The sequence below is a fragment of the Rhea pennata genome, chromosome 1 (assembly GCF_028389875.1).
Source record: "Rhea pennata isolate bPtePen1 chromosome 1, bPtePen1.pri, whole genome shotgun sequence".
NCBI lineage: Eukaryota > Metazoa > Chordata > Aves > Rheiformes > Rheidae > Rhea > Rhea pennata.
Window position 1 is genome coordinate 207,460,900 of NC_084663.1, and position 25,559 is coordinate 207,486,458.

Genomic DNA, 25,559 nt, shown 5'->3' on the forward strand with positions numbered 1-25,559 from the left:
TGTTACTGGTGCTTTACTGAACTCCATTCAGAGTCACAGGTGTGAGTATGTGCTCTGAGGCTCCTAATGCTTTTTCCAAAAGAGTCTCCTTTCCTCCTATTCTTTTGAAAGGTTAATGTTGTCTCTCTTTTATTTATCCCTGCAGTGATGGCTGGGCAGACCGGTATGATGTGACAGACGGGTATCAGCGTGAAGCTGTCGGTGGAATAACGATCAAGCTCCAGTCTCCTGACGTGAAATGGTTTGATGATTATTACCTACAGCTTCGGCCAGAAACCAATCACCGAAATCCGTGGTTTCAGGAATTTTGGCAGCACAGATTCCAGTGCCGATTGGAAGGGTTTCCTCAGGAGAATCCTAAATACAACAAGACTTGTACGAGTAAGTGTGTTCATTACTTCTACTCTACAAATCCATGTGACTAAAAATCTGGGGTAAACTGCTAAAGCAGCCTGGCCTGGTGGAACAGCAAGTGGGTCTGGAATCAGAGAGGCTAGAGCTGCCATCCTGACTCTTCCCACAAGAGAGTGAGTGAGGGACATCAGACCTCAGCAGCCAAGTCTCAGTGCTGTAGCACCGCCCCAGAGTAAAAATTGCATTAACCAAAACGAAAATGTTCAAAAGTGTCAACAGTCACAATTTTGAAAATATTTAGACTTGTAAAGAAACAAATAGATAATTCCTCAGTAGCTAACTCATTCCTGTATGTCAAATGCTTCAGGCTACTCTACCTCCCTGGGCATCTAAATAATTTTTTAAATTTTGTCCTCCAGGATTCAGTGCTACTTTTCCAAAATCAGAGTGTATTATTATTGAGGGGTAATAATATTGCTTTATTTCACAGGAAGAATGAGATAATTAATATACTAAAAGTTATCAGATGCTCATATGTTCAAGTAATGAAGATTATTTGTATGCTTCAGATAGAAGACTAGGTGGTTTAAGAGATTTCCTTAACTAAATTTTCTTTCAGACATGAGTCATTTCAGGAAATGCCATTTGGACTAAACTGATATTTTTCAGAAAATTATACTGATTTTAGTAAAAACTGCCATAACATTTTGTCATTTTTCCAAAAGAGATGCAAAAATATTTTTATTCCAAAAAGATGTGATTTTTTCACATTTTTTATTTCTTCTATTAATTGCTCTTTATATCGTGACATGCCCAGCAGTGTTAGGACAATACCCTTTTTATTGTTATTTTATATTTAAAATCATGGGGGGTAACAGCTTTTGAGTTCTGACTGAAATGCCCTCCATCCTTTGCCTGTTAGAAACCAGTCTTTGTGCTGCAACGGAAGCATTAGGTATTCTCTGCAACATTGGTACTGATGCGGTGGATCCTTCGTTGTGATCTTATGGCAGAGAAAAATAGGCATGCAGCCTTACAAATAGACATACAGTGACTCTTCTGTGGCTAGTAAATCTCACTGCATGTCTAACAGAATTTCTCCATGCCTGTGCAGATGTTTGAATGCTGTCAAGGTTCTCCTGTGCCGTTGTGATGATTGCAACCTATTGCAAAAAAAAAAAAAAAAAAAAAAAAAAAAAAAAGCTATGTAAAAGGATTTTTTTTATTTTAGCCACTTCTCACTTTTCTTTTCTTTTTTCTTTTTTTTTTTTGACTTTTTAAAAGACCTTTAAATTATTGGAAAAAAGAGAGGACCTAGTGGACAGGTGTCCTGGTGGTAAGTGGGAGATGTAGCTTTGAAACTATAAAGCGCAGTGCCATCCATGAGCTGGACCACAGCTCGAAGCACCAAGAGACCTTCTCTCCTAAAAACATCATCTTCCACACACCTGAGAGACTAGGAAAAGATATTAAGAGCTAAAGCCACAGATTTAGCCACAACATACAATCCCACCTCAGTGACACTTTAGATTACTGAGTCTCACTCCAATTTTATACAAGGTTGCAGAAGTTTGTGGCTGAGCTGGAAGCTGAATCTAGGAGTCTCAAAATCTCAGTGTACATTTTAAACATTCAGCTGCCTTTTCTCTCATATTTTTCCTCTCTTGTCCTTCCAGTACTCCTTGATACAGTTTTTATTTGCTATATTGACAGGTACTGCATATGGAGAGGTAAATTTCATTGATTTTCTGCACAATGATGTAGATCTCTTTCCTGAGATGTCAGTACAGAGGGCATGACTGGATACAACCTAATAAAGACCTATTTTCTATCAGTGTGCTGCATTAGCAATGACATTTCAACTTGATTTGTCTGTGTATCTTTTTTACTTACTTTTTATCAGCGCTGGTGGAATCTAATTTCAGTTTTATTTGAAAGGCTGGGAACTGTGAAATGTGGGTGCCCACAGAGCCTTCTTTAGTGCCTAAAATACAATTCTCTGTGGCACAAAATTTATCTCAGGAGTGCAGGGAGACGTTATCTTAAACATTGTCACCCATTCATGGAGATGAGACAACTTAATCATAAGGCTTAAATAGCTCATTTTGCATACGACTCATTGCTAGAACATTTACCACAGAGAGGCTCTGTCGGAAGAGGAAAATACACAGAATGCAGAAGAGGGGACAGGCTACTTGGGAGGATTACAGGAATGCAGTCAGAGTATGTAGAGATGCTGCAAGGCAGGCTAAGGCCCAGCTGGAATTGAGTCTGGCAAGGGATGTCAAGGACAACAGGAGGGGCTTCTTCAAATACATCAGCAGCAAGAGGAGGACTAGGGAAACTGTGGGCCTGCTACTGAATGGGGCAGGGGCCCTGGTGACAAGGGATACAGAGAAGGCAGAATTACTGAATGCCTTCTGTGCTTCAGTCTTCACTGCTAAGGGCAGCCCCCAGGAATCCCAGAGCCTGGATGTGAGGGAGAAAGTCCAGAGAAGGGAAGACTTTCCTCTGGTTGAGGAGGATAGGATTAGAGACCTTCTCATCAGGCTAGACATCCACAAATCCATGGGCCTGGATGGGATGCACCCATGGGTATCGAGGAAGTTGGTGGATGTTGTTGCCAGGCCACTCTCCATCATCTTGGAAAGGTTCTGGAGAACTGGAGAGGTGCCTGAGGACAGGAAGAAAGCCAATGTCACTCCAGTCTTCAAGAAGGGCAAGAAGGAGGACCCAGGAAACTACTGGCCGGTCAGCCTCACTTCCATCCCTGGAAAGGTGATGGAACAGCTCATTCTAGATGTCATCTCCAGGCGTATGGAGGAGAAGAAAGTGATCAGGAGTAGTCAGCATGGATTCACCAAGGGGAAATCCTGCTTAACCAATCTGATAGCCTTCTCTGATGGCATGACTGGCTGGGTAGATGAGGACAGAGCAGAGGACGTTGTGTACCTTGACTTCAGCAAGGCTTTTGACACTGTCTCCCATAACATCCTCCTAGAGAAGCACAGGAAGTGTGGGTTAGATGAGTGGACACTGAGGTGGATTGGAACTGGCTGAGAGGCAGAGCTCAGAGGGTTGTCATCAGTGGTATGGAGTCTGGTTGGAGGCCTGTGGCTAGTGGAGTCCCCCAGGGCTCAGTCCTGGGTCCCATCCTGTTCAACTTCTTCATCAGTGACCTGGATGAGGGGATGGAGTGCCTCCTCAGCAAGTTTGCTGATGATACTGAACTGGGAGGAGTGGCTGACACACTCGAGGGCTGTGCTGCCATTCAGAGAGACCTGGATGGGCTGGAGAGCTGAGCAAAGAGGAACCTCAGGAGGTTCAACAAGGGCAAGTGCAGAGTCCTGCACTTAGGGAGGAATAACTCCAGGCACAAGTTCAGGCTGAGGTCTGCAGAGAAGGAGCTGGGAGTGCTGGTGGATGACAAGTTGAGCATGAGCCAGCAATGTGCCCTTGTGACCGAGAAGGCCTATGGTGTCCTGGGGTGCATTGGGAAGAGTGTTGCCAGCAGGTGGAGGGAGGTGATCCTGCCCCTCTCTTCAGCCCTGGGGAGGCCTCACTTAGAGTATTATCTCCAGTGCTGGGCTTCCCAGGACAAGACACACATGGAGCTACTGGAGAGAGTCCAGCGTAGGGCTACAATTAGAGGGCTGGAGCACCTGCCCTATGAGGAACAGGTGCGAGAGCTGGGCCTCTTCAGCCTGAGGAAGAGAAGACTGAGGGGGGATCTTAACAATGTGTACAAGTACCTGAAGGGAGGGTGTCAAGGGGTCGGGGACAAACTCTTTTCAGTTGCCTCATGAGACAGGACAAGAGGCAATGGGCAGAAATTGAAGCACAGGAAGTTCTGCCTGAACGTAAGGGGGAATTTCTTCACCGTGAGAGTGATGGAGCACTGGCCCAGGTTGTCCAGAGAGGCTGTGGAGTCTCCTTCTCTGGAGATCTTCAAGGCCCACCTGGATGCAACCCTGTCTAACATGCTCTGTGTGACCCTGCTTGAGCAGGGAGGTTGGACTAGATGATCTCCAGAGGTCCCTTCCAACCTTACCCATTTGTCATTCTGTGAACAACAGCTCAGACAGGTTCCTAAATATTAGAAATTGCAGATAAACAAGGAAATGTGTAAGAATTGAGGTCTGCTTTGATTTGACAGTGAAAAGGGCTAATTTTACAAATGAATTGTTCAAATTATTTTTTGCTTCAGCTTTAATATCTTATTCAGTGCTAGGGCATAATTGTTGTAGTAGAAGAACAAAAAGCAGGCTATAATAGTTTTAGTTATTTATTGTTACTGGGAGGAGAATTAATTAAGTTGTGGAGCATTCCCTAAATTAAAGCCACAACTCGGCAGATATCAGTGAGTCTTCCCATTAAAACTGCCCATTCGATCATGATTTTTAAACAGAAGGTTCTTAGTCAGCACATTACTCAGTTTTATGCTTTTGATTTTGATCTAGCTCTTCTGTCAAAATTCATAAAAATGGAATTCAATGATTGACCAAAAGATGACATGCAGATTTCTTTCATGATATCTATTTGTGTCATAAGTACTAAGAAAAGAAACCTGTGCTTTTTTTGCTCCTTATAGCCCCAACGCAAGGATGCCTGATAAGCTAAAGAAATATTGAAGATGGTAATGTACAGCCTGGCAACTTTGTGGGCTGCAGGAATTTGTAGGAATGCAAGGGTATCCTCTGAGAATTACTCTCACGAGTGAGAGGTTTTGATGCTGGGAGTTTGAGCTGAAAATTAATATTGATTTTTTAAATTGTCAAGGTGTTTCTATTTCTTACCTTATTTCCTTTACTCACTGCAAATCATATTTTAATATTGGTTCCTGAATTCAGTTTTGTTCCCTAACTTTAATCACCTCAAGCTTTGCATCTTAAATTTCCGACTGTGAACACGATGCTTACCCTCCATGGTCACAAGCGGTCTGTACATTGCTCCAAGAGCCTCTGCATGACCGTGACTATATTAGCATTCTTTCAGGTTTATCCTGATAAGAAAACAGGTCTGTCCCCTTTAGTTCATCTCACTAAATAATTTCTATTCTCCAGCAGCAACATATAAAAAATTAAAGGAGTTTCTCAGGATTCCAGTTAAAGAGACAGAGAAATGCTGGAGACAAGCAAAAACCCAGTTTCCCATCAAAAGGCCAAGCATGTATCGCTTCTTGGGATAATGATAAAAAGACATAAAATTGATTGTTTTTGGTAGATGATGTCATTATTGAATGAAGGTGTCTACCTAGAAAGTAATAACTATCACTTTAGTGGAAAAGATTGACTTATACTCCACAGCCTGGAGGAAAAAAATAAACAATGATCACTAATATAAACAATACATTTGAACAATAAGAAAATAAGCACAAGAGATAGGGCTGAAATCGCAAAAAAAAAAAAAAAATCCTCTAATCTCCAGATATAAATTTAGCTATATATATATATATTTGTGTGTGTGTGTGTGTGTGCGCGCGCGTGCATGTGTATGTGTGTGTGTTTTTGTGCTTAGTTAGCTGATCCCTGCCTAGTAAGATGGTGGGCTACATTTGCCTCTGCAGACAGAAAATACATTTATCCGTAAGTCAATGAAGCCAGCTTTAGTAACTTTATTTTCATTTTTAAATACAAGCTATTCAGAGAGAACGATGAACAGGAATTACTATGAAATGAAAAGATAATTTACTGAGATACACAAAGCAAAACTGTGAAAGCAACTAAACAAAGAATCTAAAAAACAAAATGATTTTTTCTCCACTCATTTCTATCAACTTCTAATAAGTCTCCATCACTTTACATACACTTAGTTCATGCTGAGGTGAAAATTTTAGCGTCAAGTCCATTTTTCATTTGCAGATTTGAACATAGTTACTTAATCCAAATGGGTGTCACTGCTGTTGCTAAGCACATCGATTTTCTGCCCAGCTGGAGCACTGCAGAAAGTGAGAAGTTTGCAGACTTACCTGACTTGATTTTCAATGTAATCAGTTCCATGTCACTGGAGAGCTGATATAAGCCACCTCTGAACACCAAGAGTCAGAGCAAAGGATTTAAGATTCATCTTTAACAGGAGACTTGTAATGGCCTTAGAACATCAGGGATTTTACAAGAATTGGATTTGGCTTCCCCTCGGGCACCAGTCAGATTTTTTGTATTAACTAAGGCCATGATTCAGTAAAGTTCACAAATAGGTGTGCAACTTGAACCAGATGAGTAACTCCACTGAACAACCTTCTTCAGGTCATAAAAGGCTAATCCAGTCCTTCAGTATTGATTCTCTCTGGACCTTTAAAGACTAGGTGTATATGCATTTGCTTTCTCACAGACAAGTGCCCCCATCAGAGCTAAAATGCAAAGTACCTTTTTCTCCTAGTGACGGTGCTTTCCAAATGCATCTTAACCAGCACAGAAACAAAACCCAACACAAGCCAAGTACGTTGGGGAACTCAAGCTCACTCGATCTTAGTGGAAAAAATTCTCTTTAAAGTCACCAGAAGTGGGAGTATATTTATTACTTTTACCAGTCTATTAGATTAATCCTTTTGCCTCCACTTCTAAAGTATTCTATTTTCCCCTTAGTGCCTTAAAAGCCAGAGGCATGGATGGAACAACATCCAATTTTTAAAGTGTTATATAAAATCAGAGCAAAAAAAGCATACATATCTCAAGTATCTATGATCTAAATGTAAGAAAGAAAGAAAGAATAGAGGTTGATGAAGCAGTGAAACATCTTAGTTTAACCAGGAGAGGTTTTGGACCTGTAAAAACTGGTGGTTTCATGAGAAGGCACAATGGGAACAAGAATTTGAAGGAGGGTGATGGGGTACTTCTGTAGATGTTTACACGGGGGTCCTGACTTTAACTAGTTTGGTTCAAAGCAGCAAGGGGAATGACGGAGGTTGGGTTAATTACGGAGGGAGATCAGCAACAGGCAGGACCCCGGGGGCACCAAAAGTGAGACGAGAAGCTGTCTGGCAGGCTCAGGACTGAGGAGCCAGTGGCAGGGTTTATAGGGAAGGAAAACATATAATGTGACGAATAGGGAAAATGAGATTTGCAGTAGCATTCTGAATGTGTCCTAGCAGGATGCAGAAAGCAGTTCATCTCTTCGTGATTTAACCATGTAGCTTCTCAGAGTTAAAAAAAATCTACTTTTTTTTTTCAAGTGTATGCAAATTGCCATAGAAGGTAACTAATAATTTGCTTGGCTATTAGGAATAGAGTCAAAAGAAAAAGTCTTTATTAGCAGAAATGGAGATTTAGGATAAATATGAGAAACATTTTATTGCTGTTACATACAGAAAAGTATTTAAAATGTAAATATAAAACTTATTGACCTGTTTGCTGAATCTCATCCAGCTCCAGCTACTTTTAATGAGGACAAAAGAACCCACAGAGAATCCTGGATTTTCATCTGAACAGAAATTATGTTTAACAAATGGCTCTTTTGGGTTTCCAGATAGAATTTAGGAATAAAACATAACTGCCTAGTCTTTGCACTGCAACATACTGATAATCATTTGTTGGTTAAATCTAAGCTCAGAGTGATTTTAAACAGACCCCAGACAATAAAAATTAAGTGTTGTGATACTTGTCAGAATGAACGGCTTATTTTCTGTATTTCAAGGGAAGTGTCAGAGCTAAACCTCATATTCCCCAAACATGTGGCATTCCTGCATTTTTCTGTTTAGATTGTAAATGAAAACAAATAAAAAACATCAAAATTCATTTGTATTTTCTACACGATGAATTAAAGGGCACTTTAATTCTCCTGAATTCCTCCTTCATGTCACTCAGTTTAGTACTCAGTCATATACTGTGTTTCATGTCAGGCTGAAGGATGGTCCAGCCCTCAGTTTTATAGCACACATTTCAGATCTGAAGCTTAGCCACAGTTTTTCACTACCTTTATAATGGTACTCAACCAGGTTCAGAAATTCCCAAAGATAGACGAGCTATAAAGCAGAGATCCAGACTTGAATTTTCTAGACACCTGACATAACCTGATCCGGGAGCCTATACAGACATGTCACTATTTTTTGACTCACTCAGAGAAATAAACAGAATGGCAGTGGGGACTGTTACATGCTTGGTTATAGCTAATTTGAAAGATTGTTTGATGTCCATTGATGCTGATTTTAACACTTTTGTAACTCAAATCCTTGGATAACTTGTCTTTTCACTGCTATTATTATTTCCTCAAACTCCTCTGAAATCTGACTACAAAGATATGTCTGTTTTTCTTCCGCTTTAGGACCCTGCCTGTCTCCTTCTATATACTAGGATCCTTTGATGATATACCATTCTACTGTGATTTTATCCTTTAAATTATCCTCCCCTTGCTCCTGCCTTTTCTACCTTGAAAATTACCTAGAAAATATTAGTACTATTGTACAGGTAGACTGTGTCTCTCTAGCTTTAAAAATAAATGCAAATAATAATTAAATGTATTCAGATTATACAATGTTTCTTATTAGGTAGGTAAATTGGAGCAATTTCTTTTATTTTTTTTCTTTCAGCAGTTTAACTTCCCACATAGATTCAAATGCTTCATACAAGTATGTCTGCAAGTGCAGGAAGTTTCGTGTCAGCATTTAATGTGCTCTTTCATCCATAACAGTTATGTAACTTATAAAATCAAAGAAATTGAATTATATAGAAGGTGAAAGGATAATAATGCTTCTAAGCAAACTGTGGGATGAGATGGATATTTATTTACTTACCTTCTGACTATCACTGTGCCTCTTTTCATTGATCTTACTGAAGTTAATGGTAGAAGTCTGATTTCCGTCAGTACATAGGTACCCAAAGGTGCAGGTAGACCTCCAGACAGATATGTAAACTCTGGAGTTGTCTATCTCATGTAGGCTTAAATAGAAGAAAGATAGCAAAGTCAACTAGGCACTTAAAAAAAAAGTGATAATGTTCTCTGTATTTTGGGGGCAATCCTCCCCAAATTTAACATTTTACTGATAACCATCACATAAAGCGGAATGCCGCTAGCTCTGGCTTTCAGTTGCAAAGAGTGAAACTTAGAACTGGTCCAAAACATTTGCTGAGTAGTTTGCAATGGAGGATATTTGCTTGTCAGACTTGAAGTATTTCACAGGAGCATGTTGATTCATGACACTTCAAAAGAAAAGCACTGAAATGAGTCATTTTTTTACTTTCTAATTTCAATAGCATTGAAGTGTTTTGTTTCAAGTTTGTAATTTGCTTTTGTATTGTTTCAGTGTTATGCTATGTTTGTGCCTCGGCATCAAAATGACATTCTCCAGTTTTGTCAAATCTCTTTTTTTCTCAGAATTTCTTTTTCAGGAAAGATAAAACCTAATGTTGAGTTTTTGTGTTCATTCTGAATGGAAGTGGACATTTGAACTGGTTGAAATTTCCCGTAGAACATAAGATATCTTTGTTTCACAGTCCAAGAGCCTGTAAGAAATTAAATTAATAAATAAAAAAAAGATTATATTTGATTTCATCAGAAAAATACACCTGGAATCTTACAAATAACAGAGAAGTAAATGTTATTTTTACTTTCACATTGCTTTAATAGCAAGTGCCAAAGACAGATTTTGGAAAGGGTTAAAAAAACACCCATCTCTTTTCCTGTATCTATAAACAATAGGTCATAATTAGGTGTGTCTTAACTTCCGAACCATATGCTTTACTCTGATTCATGTGTACAGACTTTTATTTTGTAAGATACCAGTTTTTTCTTCTCCAAACAGCGATGCACATTTTCAGGATGTCTCATGTAGTGCCATGGCATCCAGCACTGTAGCTCTCTGCAAGCTGCATCCCTGCACCGCATTAAGCATCAGGCAGGCCCTGCTCTCCTTGTTGCTTTGAAGATATTCACTGATTCAAAGGAAAAAAAAATAATTAAAAAGAAAGGCTAGCAAAAAGTGGATGTGGTACTTACCTGGTTGTTAATTCAGTTCTCATCTCTCAGTTCAGGGTCTCTCAAAACAAAACAAGCACAAAGAATTGGTAAAATCTTTAATAATGTGTAAATGACAACTAATTTGAGAATTATTCATGATGAAACATTAGAGGTTAGCTGGGGATTCTAGGTTGTATTTCTGGCTGCCTCTGTGATGTCCTTTATGACTTTGTCATAAGCAACATTTTGATCACTGAGAAATTTCAAAATAAAAGAATGAAACACAGTCAATTTTCCTTTACCTTAGTGTTAAATTCATTGCAATTCCAAGACACCCATCAGCATTTTGGGGGGAAAAAATTACCCACTTTCCTTCTCGTGTCTTTCTCTTGCTTCTCATAGAACGAAATAAGGAGGCTGCCTGGGTTTTGAAGCTTTTTCACTCTTTTCTTTACCCTTTTGTCCATTTTTTAAACTTCAAAGTCTCATTAGCTATGGAAGAGTAAGAAAGTGGAAGAAAGCATACTGAACCATGGTAATTTTGCCACTTGCATCCCTTCAGTTGTGGAGGCTTTGTAATGTTACCAGCTGGCAAACAGAAGAACAGGTAAAATTGTATTCCCTCTTCCTTTGCGGTAAAAAGTAGAAAAAGGAGGGGAACAAAGGGATTTATATCAAAAAACTTCAAAATAATGAATTTTGTAAAGAATGTCTTTCAAAAGTTTTATTTGCATCCGGAGTACTGGAAGCAACAGTGACATTTCAGAACTTCCCTCGAGATTTTGGCCTTTTTAGTTGGGTTTGGGGGAGATTTTTTTTTCTTTATTTTTTTTCTGTTTTGGGGCTTTTTTGTGTGTGTGTGGCTGTGTGAAGCCATAGCCCTGTGCAGGACTCCGCGCTCCGGCGCCGAAGCCGGGCGGAAAGGAGCCTCCGTGGGAGGGGGAACTGTTGCTGGAGCATGACAACATGCTCCAACGGTTCCCGCGCTGAGAACCACCTTTCACTGGGACTACAAGTGCACTTAAGTGCTTTCTTGGAGCCGGGCCCAAAAGTACACTAATTGTTTTTAAATAGAGCCAAGAAGCGAACCACTGCCAGCTGCAATTACTTTTGTGGGGAAAGAACGTGTTTCTTTTCCATCATCTACATACTTGTGTTTTGGAGAAGTGACAACAGAAAAGAACAAATTGGATAAGGAGTTTCGTCCTGGGGAGTGTCTGCACGGCTACACAGGGGTTCAAGGCTGCTTTCAGGACACCCTTGTCCTCTTCCCCAGCTGGTGCTAACAGGCTGTCTCAGCTCATGCACCCTCGCTGTGGAGGGGGCACGTCTGAGCTCCCCTTTGCACGGCCCCAGGCTTGTTTTTATAAGGCACTGCTGAGCAGCACCGTATATGATTGCCCTGGGTAGCCCACATTTATCTTCAGCTGTATATACATTATAAGAATATATATAGTAGTAATATATATAGTAGTAATATATATTATAAGAAGTGTTACATGTTATACACTATATATTACAGGTTCCTAAAATGATCTACAGAGTAACCATTTACATATTTATATTTTTTTCTGTGAAATCCAGGATAATTTATTTTCATTTTGGAGATAGTCCAATAGCACCTAGAGGCTCAAAACAATAACACGCTCGTTGCGTGATGCATGACAGAAGCAGGAAAATAATTAAAAGTCATCCTCTTCCTGAAGAATATTTAGTCTAAAGAGAAATGTCAGACAAAAGGTAGAAGAAATGAAGTATTGTTGCATGCGAAACTAAAGCACTGATGAGTTATTTGATTTACCCAAGAAGGCAAAGGATTTGGCTATGTGATATTTTGTAGACAGAAATGCCTACGCAGCTTCAGTCCCAGAAGTGCCTCACGATCTGATAGGAGAAGGTTAGGATAAGCCCTTATTTGCTTACCAAAATTATTTGGATGTGAAAGACTAAGGAATAAACAGACCAGAATTCAGAGTTATACTCAGTTTTTTTCTGACTATGGAGATTACCTCATTTCTCCTCAAGGTCTGAGTTTATATTTTAATCCAAAGGCAGAGAGTTCTGCAGTATTTGATTTCTTCTGGTTTCAAATGAGCCTTTCTTCATTCTAGTTAAGTGTGATCTGATTCACTCTGCTTTCTTCCCTTGCCTAGTACATCCTGCAGGAGGCAGAGCTATTTATTTCTGCATTAGTTAGCATGACAGGGCTTTAATGTTTATTGTTCTGAGGTAGTGCAAAACTGATTACTTTCTGTAATCATTTGGTTATGGTTACCAGACTCAGCACAGGTTCGTAAATAGTTTGGCATTATTCCAAACAGCATTTGTGGGAAAATAAGCTATGTGCCAGAAAGAAATCTCTCAAACCTACCACGGAATAGGTACTTAAGCCTGTAAAAATTGCAGTAAGCATCCGCTGGAGACCTACGAAATGCAGCCTTGCAGCTGGCCAACGCACGTCGCTGCCTGCGTGCGTCCTGCTCCCGCCGTCTGCAGCGGACCGGGAGCGGTGCCGAGTCTGTGCCCGTTAGCAAACCCCCCCGGGCAGGCGGAGATTTGCACCGCTGCAGAGCGTCGCTCCAAACTGGCTCCAGCCTGGCCCCGCGGCCGGAAGACCCGTTTCACAAGTACCTTAGGGGCTTTCCTGGGGCTCATCACCCGGTTTAGTTCCTGTGTAAAGGAATTTGGTTTGCTGCCCTGGCGCTGCTGTGGTGCAACCCGGAGCACAGCAAACAGGAGCAACTTGGAGGCTCATTTCGACAGCCCACTCTTGACCCGAACAGAAACACTCATCTGATCGTGTCCTGCGTATCTCTGCACCCCAACACTAAATAGTATCATGTTGGCTCTTTCTAACCCTCAGGAAAGCAAAACATTTTCATTCCCTGCTTTGTAAAGTCTTCTCCTACGGGAAAGTGCAAGGCAGAGAGAAACAGATCTCTTATGGAAATAGTTTTTGAATTTAACAGAAAATATGATTCTAGAGTGTATATTATAAGCAAGCATATGGGTTGCAGGTGTGTGGATATTTATTTATCCTTTGCCTAGTAATCCCGTAGGAACTTACCAACTTCCATTAGAACTTGGCATTATTCTTGATTAAAAGCTTAAACTACAAAGTCAATTCTGTTGGATGTCATTGGCTTCAGCATTATTAAAGTCATCAGCGCCACCTGTCAATCTCATGACAACCCTATGTCAGGAAAGTTTCTTGACTGCAGATTGCACTTGTGAATGAATTTAAGAACACAGAGAAGACAATAGGAACTAATTACTGTTTAAGTGAAGTGGGTGTTGAAGGCTGCCTAAATCATACTTGTTGTAGAGATGGATTTAAAATATTTTTATCTTTTTTCTGAATCAGAGCCTAGCTCCTAATTTGTGTATTCAGCCTGCACTTAAGTCTACTGATAGGATCACTGAGGAAAATATGATTATTCATATGCTTCTAGTCTGACATACTCAAGAACTTTGCAAAACTGAGGTTGAAAATCACTTTTAGACAGACCAAAAGATTTCTTTTTAAATATTGGAATTTTAAAAATACCGCTGTGTTATGTAAAGAGCAAAAAGATCCTTTCACCTCATTTTTGTTAAGATGTTCCCTTTAATTACAGAGTCTCGAGGTACTGCTAGTCAGGTTTGGCAGGTCAGATTTGTGCCTACAGAGCAAAGTGAGCCAGTTAGCATCTCAGGGTAATATTTTCTCCAGGTACAGAAAGTATATTTAAATTCTTGCAACAGCTAATTTCCTCATAACCCTTTTGACACTGCTAGCAGCTTCTGTGAAGAGCTAAGCAGCCTCATTACGAATTATCAGGTGCACTGAATAAGACTGAATGTTTAAAGAAAGTCAGAATAATAATTCTATAAATCTGAAGCACGAAGCCCAGGGGAGAGTGTTCCTGTAAGAATTAAGTTATTAAATTTTTAAGCAATCATATGCAATAAAACAGCTAAAATATTATTTCATAATAAATACTATTACTGATACAAATCTGATTCATTTTAATGGCTACTATAATTAACTGCACAGTTTGTGAGCAGTTAATTTTGAGGATGAATAATTGGTTAAAGTTTTGTGTATTTCAATGTAATACACTTGTTCAATTTTCCACTTAATTTCAATTAATATTGGTTTTACATGTACTTCACTGTTGCAGTTTTCATGCCTATTATTTTTAATTAGGAAAAAGCCAATACCTTGGTAGAATGGAACAAATGAGGAGCACACTGTGTTGTTTCTGAGTTTTTATTCCACTATAGACACTTGCAGCTCATATCACTTAACTATCTTAAGCATTAATCACTGCTCCTGAGGCTGACTGGAACTGGAAGTGCCAGTTCCAGCACCAAACCGAAGGAGAAAAGAGGTCTTTCAGTCCTTCACTTACTTACTTACCTTTATGATTTTCATTGCTAATAAGAACTGTGTATCCCTGCTCCCCTCCAGACTTTTTTGGTACTCCAGAACGTTTCGGAGGTTAGGTCTGCCTGGTGATGCTATCGTTCACTCTCGAAAAGGGCGGCTTGTAGAGGCACCTACCTTACGACAGGATCACTGGAGAGTCTTATTCATCTCCACTGAAGGTGCATAGACATCAGACTGGATGCTTATTTTCTGGAAGGACAACGGTATATGAGATGAGGGCCTCCTCAGAGTCATATGTTAGTCTTTGCTTCTTTCAAGGAAAAAGAAATATTGTCCGTACACTGGTCTTTTTACGACATAAATTGCTTCTCCCGTTATGAGAAGCAACTGTGGCTGGCAGGTCTAAGCGCTGTCCCTGCTCCTCGCCAGCCCCTCCTCGGGAGGAAGGCTCCTTCCCCCGTGGCAGTAGCTTTCCGCTTGCCTAGCCGCCGGGGCAAGGGGAGATTCAGAGGGTCCTGAATGTTGCACACGCTTCCTTCCCGGGTGCCTGCACACGGGATGCCCTGGCTGTGCAATTGATAAAAGAATAGCAGATGTTCCAAAAAATGGCACAGTAGAGCTCTTCGTTCATCCCCTCTCCAGATCTTACATCTTCTCAGCTGTCTAACTAATCCCCAGCAGCACTGATGCAGCTCATGGTGTTTCTCCCTCTCCCCAGTGACAAAGACCTGGTGGCTTGAGGGCAGCTGGCAGCTTCGCTGACGACACATGAGGCAGAAAACCTCCAGCCTCCTCTTCCTTAGCTGGGCTGCTGCTGCCAGCCGAGCGAATCGATGTCATTAGTAACCCCGTGTTATAAAAAAGCCCTTCAGGGTGCTGCTGAAGGAAATTTTATTGTTCATTTCACAAAGGCTTGAATAGAAAATAGAAATCCAGACATAATATTTGAAAAGCCAGAGTAAAGTTAACCAGTTCTGGCTTAAGCAGACAAGAGACACTGGGGTAGATATGGATGATACTCATCTATGCCACATCATCAAGCTTTGCAGACATTTTAATGTTTCCTCCTCCATTGCAACATTACCCTCATTTTGCACATGGAGAGGGGCAAGGGGCTTGGAAGTGGAAGTGTTATTAGCATAAGAAACTTTTAGTACAGCCAAGAAGTTGTGCCTCAATCAGTATATTCACACAGGATTGGTTTCCCTTGTCTCTGAAATAAAAGTATGGTCTATAAGTTTGCTACTGGATGCACCCATCACTAGCATTCGGCAAAAGACTTCTGAGATTTTGGAGAGATTTCTGTGGGCTGTAATAAGTTTCTGTCATCCTGGAATGTTGTTTTATAACAATGATAGATTAAAAAGAAGAAAAAGGACAAGAAGTAGCTGAAAAACAATATATGGATGGAATGGAGTGGCACGGAGAAAGGTATCAGCTTGATAGCACTGTGTTTAAAAAGAATCTTTTCTTTCATTCCTTTCTTTAAAAAATAAATGTGCATACTGATACAAGTGTCATACCGTGAACTTCTTGAGGCTCTTCAGAGACTTTTCCCCACCATCAATATCCAACCCACCAGCTATCTAAGGAGCTGGTCGTATTGCAAGCCCGCACCCTAACCCGCCACTTTGCGTTGCTCCCTGGCAGGCCAGATGACCCTGCGGACGCAGCACGTGCAGGACTCCAAAATGGGCTTCGTAATCAACGCGATCTATTCCATGGCGTACGGCCTCCACAACATGCAGATGTCGCTGTGCCCGGGCTACGTGGGCCTGTGCGACGCCATGAAGCCCATAGATGGCCGCAAGCTCCTGGAATCTCTCATGAAGACGAATTTTACCGGCGTCTCTGGGGACATGATCTTGTTTGACGAGAACGGCGACTCGCCAGGAAGGTAATGTTAGCTTTCATCAGAGTATTTAAGAACAGAAATGTTAACTGCACGTAGCAGATGCGTGCACATTTAACATCAGAACTAGGATCTCATGCTTTATTTTAGCATTTCCTCACCTTTTTGTTTGATTGTCCAATACTAACCATTTTTGATGTGTATTTTTGCATGATGTTTAAAATTATGTTTGAAAAAAAGAGATGATCTTTCGGGCATACAACTGCCTGTACAGATTTACTTTCTTGCACTTTTTAAAGGTAATACTTCTCACTGCAAATCAGTATTTGCATTTATAGCCATGTATATATGACTTATATATAATCATATTTTTATTTAATCATATATACAACGGCTATATGTCTTCAGATATATGACCATATATATATATATGATTAGTCATACATATATGATTTTATATTCAGAGACTGTGATATATGACTTTATATTCATATGAGTTTATATTCATAGACTGTGATGGCCACCACAAGATTGCTCTCTTTCTTTGGGTCTTTAAATGTATGTGCTTGAGTAAGTGGTAAGCAATCGTTATTTGAATAATTACCTGGACTTAGTTCAATTGTTAAGGGAAAGCTAGAACAATATCGAAAATATGCATTGATTTGTATGGAGTCTTTTTCTATCTTAATTAAAATAAAGCCAATAAAAAAATAAAGCCTTTCCACATACATAACAGACCAAGCTATTGATTCAAACTGTGTTGCCATAAGCCAAATTAAATTTAAACAAATCTGTTTTTGCTGATAACTTACATGTAAGTATATATGCATATATATATACACACACACATATAAAATATAGTGGAAGGGGTTTTTTTAAATGAAATATGCATATATGCAGTATCCCTGCAAAAATACACATTAAAAAGAATAATGAGGTTTTTTCCTAGGTTTCTACCTACCAAGCCGTCAGAAGATGAACAATAAGTGTGATAGCAGCCAAAGTATACTTACGTTTTCCTCGTAGTTCAGTGGGTAGATCCCTGCCTCATTCACTGCACTTGCTCCAGTTTGACTGAGGTAGCTCTTTCTGTCTACGTTATTGGTAACATTTTAAATAACTTTCTGATGAAATTGTATAAGCAGATGACTAGAGGGAAACATTCATCCTATGTACTCCTTATTTACATTTTGTCTTTTCCCCCTAATGTGAATTGAAATAAAAATACTAACTTCAGAGTAGAGCTGGACAGGAAAAGGGAATTCCATTGACTGGAATATTCTGATATTTTGAAACTGATCTTTTTTTTTCATATTTTATCTGGAAATCTGTAATGTTAGCATTCTCCCGAAAAGATAACAGGGCATCCACCTACAAAGCAGTCTGGATGAACTAGTTTTCTGGAGACACACATTTTAGAACTCTTCAGGACTCACACTGTAAAGCACACTGAGAGCTGCTATGAGATTCATGTACATTTTCAGAACTGGTTTGATGAGCAAGACGGTCTTCTGTTAAATGTTTCTATTTTAAAAAATAGTTGAACTCTGAAAAAAGTGCTCAGTCTGGATTTTTTTGACCAATATTTTTTTCAAAGACTTATTCTAGACTTCCCTTAAAGGATTTCTGTTTGGTTTAAAGGTGCTTGGGTGCAGTGGACGGCATCCGATATTATTCCTATCTCTATTTCACTTGCTTCTTGCAGAAAGACCAAAGGCCCTAGTAAATAAATGGTTATGTGGCATGATAATAAACCAATAACCTTTATATGTTGCAAACAGACTCTTAATTTTACATATCACACACCATCATTTGCTCAGACACAGTACAGCATCAGTAGAGCATTCAACGTTTCACTGAAGAGCAAACGGACTCCACACTGATTATGCATCACTGAGTAATGTGATTTTCAGCAAGCCCGGACTCCCGGGATGTGCCTGAGATGCAGTACTGCTCTGTCTGCTCAAATTAATGTACTGTGTAAGGGGACAAAAGGCTTCCAAAGCTTGGTTACTTTTGAGACATGGGTCCTTGTTGCCTCATCTTCCACACTGATAGACACATCATTAAATTCAGAAATGGCCAATATTTAGTCAAAAAAACACTTCTTAATCATGAAAAAGGCTTTTTAGGAAGCTCCATCTCTAATTCCCAGCTTTTGAGTAGTTTCTAGTTCTCTGAGTGCTGTCAGATGCCATTTGCAACAGCTGAGAGATGGTGTGGTCACACTGGAATAACTTGTCTCCCCTGGTCACTTTCATGAATAGCTGCATCTTCGCTTTGAAAAATGGAAATTGAAATCCTTGCAGCTGTAATATGATATTGGTGGTATTAGGCAGAAAAACAGAAAGAGTCTTTCTAGGCTTTTCCTGACCTAGATAACTCAGGATTTTGAAGTATAATAAAAGAGTTTTTATTTTAGATACACTAATACAATGTATGATTAATCACCCAAAATGCTTCAAATTCTGGCCCTGTCCCAAAATCCTTTATGTATATGCTTAGCTTTGAGCAGTCTAGTGGAGGACTTGCTTTAGGTGGGACAGAAGATATGGAAAAAGCAAATGAATAGGGAAGAAAGGCCATGGTTTTTGGCGGAAGATAATTGTAAATACTACATAAACTCTGAAGAAGAAATTGAGATGGCAAGGAAAGGCATGAAAATCAAGATGTTAATGTTTTGGTCATGTGCTACAAATAAAATATGGGTTCTCAGCAACATCGTGCTTCTGTTTTGAAACTGAGTTTGCAACAAGTGTTTTAGCAATAGCAACGTGCTATTGCACCATCTGGTCACTCCCATCCTAAAGCGAAAAACTGTCCCCATGGTACCTCAAAGTAGCTTCGGGGAACCAGTGACTCATGAACCTTCCATATAGCAGTGGTCAATGGACTTATTAAGTCTGGCTGTTACTGTCAGTTCCCCAATTCTGTTCCCTGAAGAGGGCTTTTGAGAGACACTATATACTGAGGCAATAGATATATTTAATTTCTTTATGTTTCTTTCCAACATTCCCTATGGGATGTACTCACGGAACTAGTTTGCAGTTACTGGAGGGATAATAGTTTTGGTTCCAGAAGCCTGTTAAACATTGGCGGTAATTTTGTTCATCTGACCATGAAACTCTGAACTGACAACTTTAACAAAGCAACACTTAGAGGAGTGTTGCAATGTTAAGAAACAAGGCTAAATAAAGGCTCCACAGGGGCTTCTGGGCTAACTTTTTGGTTAGTATGTTTAATCTTTGAACAGACTTTCTATATCTGTGAACCTCAGGGAAAAAAAAAAAAAGAAAAAAGAAAATGTTATTTGATTATGTCTAAAATTGGCCTCTTTATTTGCTTTGTGCATATGTTATCTGGAATTAAATTCATTTTTGTTAGTCTGGTATTCATATCTCAAACTTTATGTGCACAAGATAGGTCGGTCTCAAAGGTGTAGACATTTTCTACTTTAAACAGGATGGAAAATAAAATATTCCAAAATCCAAGGCTAGCAGAGATTCTTTTCCCTAGCTGTGCCATTGCTTATTTCTTCTTATTGCTGAAAAACTCAAGTTCATACCACACTGCCCATCCGGTCAAGCTCTAATCTCATTTTCTTTCACAAGCTCTTTGTAATTCTAATCATGACCCATGTGTCACTTTAGCATTGACACACCAGCTCCCTGGCATAATTTCTCCACTGGGATGGTAGGACTTTATCTCCTGATGAAGAGCACTCAGAGATCCATGGATGGAAAAAAAATGTCACGGAAGAATTTTATTGTTAATCTTCTGACAGCAGCCTGGTAAATATATTAACATGAGCTATAGTGTGTCTACTGCTTGCCAGTCTCTAAAGAGTTTCCTCAAACTTAAAAAAAAAATCTCTTCAGCATCTTATTGAAGGGACTGATTTAATGTGCTGGTTCTTTATATTAAATGCACATTAAACTACATACATTACACTCCGATAATATCAATCTTTGTCCAGCTCTGTCGATGAGCTTTGCCTTGGGGACTCATTTGGTGCCTGCTGCCAGGAAAAAGTTGGCCTCTCATTTACAGAGTAGGCAAGTTTTTAAACCGATGGCTGTGTTCTACTTCTCTGTCTATGTTGTTTGCTTATTTTCCATCACTGAATCTCTTGTGAGATGTTGCTTTAGCACTTACTTCAGGAGCCACTAAAGAAACGATCTAACCCAGTAGAAGCCCAGAACTGAGGCATGAATACTCTCTCCTGGCCCCTTCCACACTGTACTCCATGAAGAATGAAATGTGTTCTGACCACTGAGGAGTCACACAAAAAGGAGACAGGGGAGAGGAGCAGGAACAGCATTTGCTGTTGTTTTTTTTTTTTTTTAAAAAAAAAAAAAAAAAAAAAAAAAAAAAAGAAAGAAAGAAAGTAAAGGAAGGAAAAAAAAAAAGAGAGAGTTCCTGATTCATTCTTCAGGCAAAAACTTAAAGCCTGGCTACAAGGTCTAGGCTGCACTTCTTTGTGAGAACATCTTGGGGCTTCCAGCAAGCTGCAAACTGGTGGGATTTAAGATATTTTGTGACTGGCTAGAGCTAGGAGATTTCTTGCTGTCCTGCATCCCATTCTGATGCTTCCTGTACTCTGAACAGTGAGTTTGTGCCTGACTCCTATCTGCATGCCAGACTATATTATATCATGCAGTTTTACAATACATGAAGTGTTTTTGATCCCTCAGGCTTAGATCTGTTTTACCTCATTTTAGGAGTTTAGATGCCTTGACGCTCCCTTTCTAAAGAGAGTAATAAATGCCTGTAGACAGCAAGGAGCACTTGGCAATGGCAATCACCTCTGTGTATATATATTTCTCTACATTAACTATAGAGGGAGCTTGGAACAGAGGTTCCCAGCTTAAATACCTAATGTTACGCAGAATAAATCTTGTCTGATCGGTTTCATTGTTTTCCTTAAATAAAAACACAATTGTTTTCAAATGCTCATTTAATTAACCTCAAAATTTTCAGGGAACTTTCAAGTTAAAATATGAAGAAAAATAAAGGTGGAAAAATCACAAAAATTACAAGGAGAGACTCAAGTGCAAGTATAACACCTGGAATTTCTCCTTGCTTATTTTTAAACAGCTTAATTTTGACTATATAATGTTCCTGTAATTCAAAATACTTAGTGATGTTTTCCTAAACTGACCTATATCTCCACTTTGTATTTCCAAAGGTATGAAATCATGAATTTTAAGAAAATGGGAAAGGACTACTTTGACTATATCAACGTTGGCAGCTGGGACAATGGTGAACTGAAAATGGATGATGATGAAATATGGTCAGAGAAAAATAATATCATCAGATCAGTCTGCAGTGAGCCATGTGAAAAAGGCCAGATAAAGGTAAACATTTTCTGCATTTATTTTCATCATGTGCAATATTTATAATCTTGAAATTTGAAACCAGGTTTTTCCTGTTTCTTATACAGAGACTTTCACACCTACATTAAAGTGAACAGCTTCATATATTTCTTACTTGTGTCATGGTCCTCTTGCTATTTTCTTGTGTTCCTACATCTGTGAAGTGCTGCCTCTTTTTAATACTTGCGTTCCAAATAGTTTAGACCAGGGACTGTCTGTGGGGGCGTTGCTTGGTATTTTTACAGAACCTGATTCCGTAGAGTCCAGATCCCTCACTGGGACTTGTCAGTACAACTACGGGTAAATCATAAATAATAATTGCTACTGATTCTGTGCTAGTCATAACTGTAAAATTGTAGCTTGGACCTTAAGTTTGTGGTGTCTTCAGAGAACATAGAGGTAATGGATAAGTACTGTTACTTAGAACTTCAAGAAAAGTAAGTAGTATTTTTTTTATTAGGTATGTTTTATTGCTTCCTTTTTTCCTAAGCTTTTTCCTTCCTCCATTTGTATATTGCGGAAAAGAAGGAGGGTATATGCCTCTCTTACATATTAATTGTACTCTGTTATCCTTGAATATCATATGACACTTTACTGCAAAACAGCTAAAATAAATTACTTGGCAATCTTTTATTTAAAGATCCAGGGACTGAGGGGATGGGCATGGACAGCAGAGCTGCTCAGACTAAACTGATACTGCCACGCTGATACGTTTCGCTGGAAGCTATGTCACTTCTCTCACATGTTCATATGACCATGCTCTACAATGCAGAGTGAATTTCTCTCTTCAGTCTGAGTCTTCCAGAGTTTTAGGACTTTGTTGCTGTGTTTTATTCACTAATTGGTCTTTGGCAGAGTAGGCAAGTGAGTTTCATCAGACTAAATGCAGATATCTTCAGCGTAGGCATCTGAAGTTATGTTAGATTTCTAAGCTTTCTTTATAGTCAATGGAAATAAATAGACGATTCTAGATCATGACTCATCTCATCCTAAAATGGGCTTTGGAAACAATAAAATAAGTCTTGGCCTAGAGACGCTTTTTCCTCTTCATTGAATATAAAAGGCATCCAGCTGGAATAGTTAGTTCAGATGAGGACATTCCTTCTGCAGACACATAAAGGTAGGTGGGATGAATTACACCCACAGTAACTGATCATCAGTGTGCTGTCAACCTGTTCCTGTCACAAATCCATATATCTGAGAGTATGGAGATGAGCAAACAGATATTATTTCAAAACTCTGTGGTGTCATTATAATCAATTTTCATAACTCAAATGATGGGAAGTATCTTGTGACCTTCATTAACACAGTCTGTCACTAATACCTTCTGACCACACACTCAAGGATTTTTGCAAGAGGATTCTTCACTAAGAAGCTAAGGCGTCAAACACTTAGACACCTGCTTGAAGTCCAATGTTCAGTGGGCAGATCTCTGAAATATTTTTCCATCTTTGCATTGGGTTATTGACTATAAACTCTGCTCCACAGTCCTTTTCCTTCATGGTCTTGACAACCAGGGGGAAAGCTTGACCCTGCTGAAGTCTGCAGTGAGTTTGCTGCAGAATTCTGTGGAACTGAGTTATTGTGAAGGAATTTGGGGAAAAAAAAAACCACCACCACCACCAACAACAACAGCGGTATCCTATCACTCAGCAGCATTTGGAATATCCCTCTGAAGAACTTGATAAAATCCAAACATAATCAAACTCTATACATTTGAAATTAACATAAAGACCTAAAATTATTTAAATAGATAGATGCTTAAAAGATAACAGGAGACAAAGATGGGGAAATATTTTTTCTTTTAAAGAGAATTAGAGCTTTTTTTAAAGGCAGATGAATAGATTAAGTGTTTTACTCTTAAAACTTCTACAATAAACAGTTGTTCAATAAATAAAGGGACAAAGAAGTATACGACTAAGCAATTCAATTAAAAAAAAAATCTGTCCTGATTCTTAATAATAACAATTTGTTTGATTCCTGGGGGAGGATACAAAATCACAGTTGGCGCAGGATAAGAAAAGATCACTGTAACAGTTCTCTGATGCATCTGTCAAAATCGAAGTATTTTATTGAAGATATTGATTTGGTGAAAGGTTTAACTGAAAAACTGAAAATGAACTGATTTGATAAAAAAAGTTAAAGTGTTTTGATAATAACATGTTGTTTCTATTTTATCTTTTCATTTTCTTGAGTATTTTATACATTGTAAAATGATACATTTTTATAATGCATCAAATTGTTAACAAAATATGTGTCTCAGGTATCAACTTTTCTGGGGACAAATATTCTGCTTTTCAAGTAGCTCTAGTCTCAGCCCTTGCTGAGAAAATCACTTATGCTCTCATTTGCCTTTCTGCCAATCTAGCTATTCAGGTGGGTTTTTTTCCTTTCACACTCTGCAATTTTAAAAAACAAAACCAAAAACTGAAATTTTCAAGTCCTTATATTGCTGATGAAAAATATATAATTTACACTTTTTTTTTCTCACTGTTTATACAAGAGAGAGCAATACAGTTCTTTTTGATTACACTCTTTGCATTCCATTTATTAAAATTACAATAATGATGTTTGGTTTTGAAGCTACTCTCTAAATTTATAACTGTAAAAAATACATAAGTCATCCAAGTCTGCATGCTATAAATGGGAGCGTTTGTTATAAATTTTTGGAATGTATTGAGCAAAAAGATTAGGAGCACTTTATTTCAAAGGAAAGGTCTTCTCATCACTCTTGATGTATTGACCAGGAGTACAGATGTTTTCAGTGCCCAGATACGATAAATAAAGATTTTGAAAAATCCACATCTGAATTGTGAATGTGTAGTATTTGGCAGTAAATTATAAAATGAGAAATCAGAGCAGATGTTAAAATGGACAATAATAGCATCCTCACTGTTAAACATTAATTAGCAATCCACAAATTTAAATGATTTTGAAAAAGGGGCATTCAGTCTGATGTCTGGAAAAACATCAGTTTTAGCAAATCACTCACAGCTGGATGAGAAATAAGCACAAAAAAATCTTTGAATAATGAACCCTTACAAAAATGACACTGCTGACATGGTTCCATGTGCAAGCTATGAGCTACAGTGGAGTGAATTGTATACCTTGAATATCACCAACTGGCTTCTGTATACACTTTGCCATCTATGATATTTTGAGCTTTGGAAATTGTCTTCTGGGGGAGGGAGGGGAATTTTTATTGCAGTTCTGAAGTTCCAACTATACTTCTGCTGGGTTGATGATTTCTTTCTTCTAGTACACTTATGATGTAAAAGCTGAGAACCTGGGTCACATTTTGCATCAGCAAATATATCATGAAAAAAGAGGTTTATTTTACATAGAAGAAAATGATTGTATTAAAAAAGAAATACTGAAGTTGTATTAGCAACCGCTGCAATATGAATGTTCATTTATACTGCTAAATCAAATGTTGTTTTTTGTCTCAGGTGATCCGCAAAGGAGAAGTCAGTTGTTGTTGGACTTGTACTCCTTGTAAAGAGAATGAATATGTCTCTGATGAATACACATGCAAGGCCTGCCAGCTCGGCTCCTGGCCCAATGATGACCTTACAGGTAAATGAGTTGTAGCTTGGCTTATGTTATCTGTGAAAATATTCATCTGCTGAGTGGAAAACTCAAGTGTCAGGTTCAAATGACTGTTTCAGTTAAACTAAATCTAGACATAAATCTGAAATTTGACCCAAGACTGGTG

General features: G+C 38.9%; 1 protein-coding gene across 2 annotated transcripts in view; it reads left to right on the forward strand.

Moving 5' to 3' along the window:
- GRM5 (glutamate metabotropic receptor 5) overlaps positions 1 to 25,559 on the forward strand; it is a 257,276-nt gene that overhangs the window by 194,262 nt on the left and 37,455 nt on the right. For both annotated transcript variants that reach the window (XM_062578011.1, XM_062578020.1), the window contains exons 3-6: positions 146 to 381; positions 16,268 to 16,514; positions 21,658 to 21,826; positions 25,294 to 25,420. In XM_062578011.1, coding sequence (XP_062433995.1) covers positions 146 to 381; positions 16,268 to 16,514; positions 21,658 to 21,826; positions 25,294 to 25,420 — 779 coding nt within the window. The remainder of the gene's footprint in view (positions 1 to 145; positions 382 to 16,267; positions 16,515 to 21,657; positions 21,827 to 25,293; positions 25,421 to 25,559) is intronic.